General features: G+C 42.7%; 1 protein-coding gene across 1 annotated transcript; it reads right to left on the reverse strand.

The window, feature by feature from the left end:
* Positions 1–4: 4 nt before the first annotated feature.
* LOC112079397 (somatostatin-like receptor F_48D10.1) lies at positions 5–688 on the reverse strand (the record flags this gene model as incomplete). Its single annotated transcript, XM_024145369.1, has 1 exon — positions 5–688. A coding segment is annotated over exon 1 (657 nt), but the record flags the coding sequence as incomplete, so codon positions are not given.
* Positions 689–3756: the final 3068 nt, after the last annotated feature.

Here is a 3756-nt window from a genome sequence, read left to right on the forward strand (position 1 = left end):
ACAGCTCCTGGGGATCAGGCCAGCTCATGTTGCACGAGTTGAAGCGGTCCTGAACATCTGAGTAGATGGTYACCGGCAGCACCACCACGAACGACACCACCCACACCAGCCCYTTGATGATCTTAGCCACCTTCGGCTGCCGCCACTTGACGCTCCGAATGGGGTGCACCACGGCCAGGTAGCGGTCAATGCTCATCACGGTCAAGCAGAAGGTGCTGGTGAACTGYTTGATGGAGTCTACCGTCATGACCACGCGGCACAGAAACTGCCCGAACGGCCAATAAGAGAGCACGTTCTGGGTGGTCAGGAAGGGAAGTCCTAAGATGTACAATTCATCTGCCAGAGCTAAGTTCAGAAGGTACATGTTGGTGACAGTCTTCATCTTGGCATAGCGCAGGACCACGTAGATGGCCAGCGTGTTMCCCAGGAGGCCCACCATGAATACAGTCATAGAGATTACTGCGGTGATAACGGTGCTGCTGTCCTGGAAGGGAGCGCTCTCGCCGGACTCGTTCATGAAGAGGTTGGTGACTGTGGAGTAGCCCCTGGAGGAGGAGGAGAGGTTGAAATCCCCAGGGATGGAGGTGCAGTCTTGGGGATTCATAGCGGGGAGGTGGGGGTGGGGTTGGAGGTCAGGGAGATGAATCAGGAAATGGCCCATAAGGCTGAAAATAAAAATAGAACTGTCAGTTATTGAGGATGGAAAATAGACATTCTAGTAGCCTAAAGTAATGGACAATTTGAAAGAACAGAATAGATGAAGAATATAGAATAAATTAGAATATATTTGAACATCATTATTCATTCTGACATTTGTCTATGAAAACCATRTTATGGATGAGGGGTTGAGTGATGTTTCAACGTTTTTGTTATGTAAGAGTGTGTTATTTCACCTTTTCCACTATACTGCTTCACCACTCCACTTTGTTCACCCACAACAGCACATGGACATTCTTTGGGCAGGGGGCCCATATTGACACTGTTCACTGTGTACTTCATCCGAAAAACAGCACATTTCCATGGACTACCTCAGGCAGGCATACATCCATGCACTTCTTCCACGTATTCCCCATGCCYCTTTACTACAAAGCAGTCACCCTGCCACTGACTTGGTAAATAGCTGAAGGATGGGGCTGGAGAAATGTAACCACTCTGAAGTTCATGGATGCGAGGACTGACCATCCAATTGCATTGTTTACAAACAAAGGGGTAAAACATGGTTATATTTGGGTTCTGATGGGGTTCTGTTTGGTTCTGATGGGGTTAGACAGTGGAACTAAACTCTTATACTCTTCAATGGGTTTATATTATGAATTCGAAGTCCAAATAATGGACGTAACAATCGCAGATTGCCCCTACTTTAGGTTAAGACAGAAATGGACAAGCAGMTTCCAATCAGCACAATTTTAGTAGGCTGGCTAGTCTATAAGTGGCGTGCAAGTCCTGGACAACACTGGGTGTATCTGATTGAAGACTCGSTCAAGGCTAGGTCAAGGGTTGACATTTTATTGTTCAAGATGGGTCAGTGTTTCTGAGTAAACCCCTAGCCCTAGCACCTGAAACCTGTTGCGCCAATAAGTGGTCTGATGTGGGGATTCATTGAACCGCAGTCCAAAACATTGGAATGACGTCCATTCAACAGCCTAGTGTTGTGACTGTAAACATCTGCATGTGGCATGGAGGCGAAGTTGCATAAATCGGTTTGACATTTCTGTCAATCTAAATCAAAACTATTTTAAGGACATAATTGTCTGACTCTATTAGCGCAAAATCATGACAGTTTCTATTTTCACTCATGAAAAATTGCACTTTCCAGTGGCCAAAAGTTGGTTATATAATATTCTAATTTATACAMAAAATAAAGAAAACATAACATGACTTGGTTAATAACTCATGTTTGTGTCATTTACAGAGGCAACCCGCAGGTACTACATCCATTTTTGGACCGTTAAATGATTGATATATAGCCGTTGACTCTTGAATAATATACTTTATCAATGCCTCATGAGCTTAGTTCAACTGTAGGAACCCATCAGAAGCCAAAATATAAGCTCGTTTTACTCCAATGTTTGTAAACAAAGTCAATGTAAACAACCACTATAGCTTTAAAACATGGTAAAACRATCATTTCAATCTCATGGATGGTAAGTCCTTGCATCCATAGCTTTGTCTATGAATTTGTGAGTGGTTATATTACTCAAGTTCCACCCCTCAGCTGATTACCAAAACAAGTCGTCACTGCTTTTTGGTAATCAAGTCATGTTATGTTTTCTTTATTTTCTGTATAAATTAGAATATTATATAACCAACTTTTGGCCACTGGAAAGTGCAATTTTTCATGAGTGAAAATAGAAACTGTCATGGTCACTGCTTTGTAATATTTTGAAATTAATACCTAGGTGTCTGGTTAGACTGTAAACTCTCCTTCCAGACTCACATTAAGCATCTCCAATCCAAAATGAAATCTAGAATCGGCTTCCTATTTCGCAACAAAGCATCCTTCACTCATGATGCCAAACATACCCTCGTAAAACTGACTATCCTGCCGATCCTTGACTTCGGCGATGTCATAGTCATTTACAAAATAGCCTCCACACTCTACTCAGCAAATTGGATGTACTAGTCTATCACAGTTGCCATCCGTTTTGTCACCAAGCCCCATATACTACCCACCACTGCGACCTGTATGCTCTCGTTGGCTGGCCCTCGCTTCATATTAGTCCCACTGGCTCCAGGTCATCTACAAGTCTTGCTAGGTAAAGCCCCGCCTTATCTCAGCTCACTGATCACCATAGCAGCACCCACCCGTAAGCACGCGCTCCAGAGGTATATTTCACTGGTCACCCCAAAGCCAATTCTTCCTTCGGCCGCCTTTCCTCCAGTTCTCTGCTGCCAATGACTGGACACGATTTGCAAAAATCCCTGAAGCTGGAGACCCATATCTCCCTCACTACTTTAAGCACCAGCTGTAAAGAGCAGCTCACAGATCACTGCACCTGTAATAGTCCATCTGTAAATAGCGCCATCCAACTACCTCATCCCCATACTATGTAATTATTTTATTTATTTTTTCTCCTTTGCACCCAGTATCTCTACTTGCACATTCAACAATTGCCATCTAATCACTCCAGTAATTGCTAAATTGTAAATTATTTCGCCACTATGGCCTATTTATTGCCCAACCTCCCTATCTTACCTCATTTGCACACAATATATATAGACTTTTTCCTCTATGTATTATTGACTGTATGTTTGTTTATTCCACATGTAACTCTGTGTTGTTGTTTTTGTGCCGCACTGCTTTGCCTTTATCTTGGCCAGGTCACAGTTGTTTATGACAACTTGTTCTAAACTAGCCTACCTGGTTGAAATAAAGGTGAAATTAAAATTAAAAAAAATAAAAAAGTTGGCGTATGTCCTTTGGGTGTGGACTATTCTTGATACACACGGCAAACAGTTGAGCATGAAAAACTCAGCAGCGTTGCAGTTCTTGACACACTCAAACCGGTTGCACCTGAGCTACTCCATACCCCGTTCAAAGACACTTCAATCTTTTTTCTTGTCCATTCAACCTCTGAATGAAATATACGCAATCCATGTCTCAATTGTCTCAAGGCTGCACATCCTTTTCTTTAACTTGTCTCCTTCCCTTCATCTACACTTATTGAAGTGGATTTAACAAGTGACATCAATAAAGGATCATAGCTTTCACCTTGATTCACCTGGTCAGTCTAATTCATGAAAGAGCAGTGTTCC

The sequence above is a fragment of the Salvelinus sp. IW2-2015 genome, unplaced genomic scaffold (genome assembly GCF_002910315.2).
Source record: "Salvelinus sp. IW2-2015 unplaced genomic scaffold, ASM291031v2 Un_scaffold7843, whole genome shotgun sequence".
Taxonomy (NCBI): domain Eukaryota; kingdom Metazoa; phylum Chordata; class Actinopteri; order Salmoniformes; family Salmonidae; genus Salvelinus; species Salvelinus sp. IW2-2015.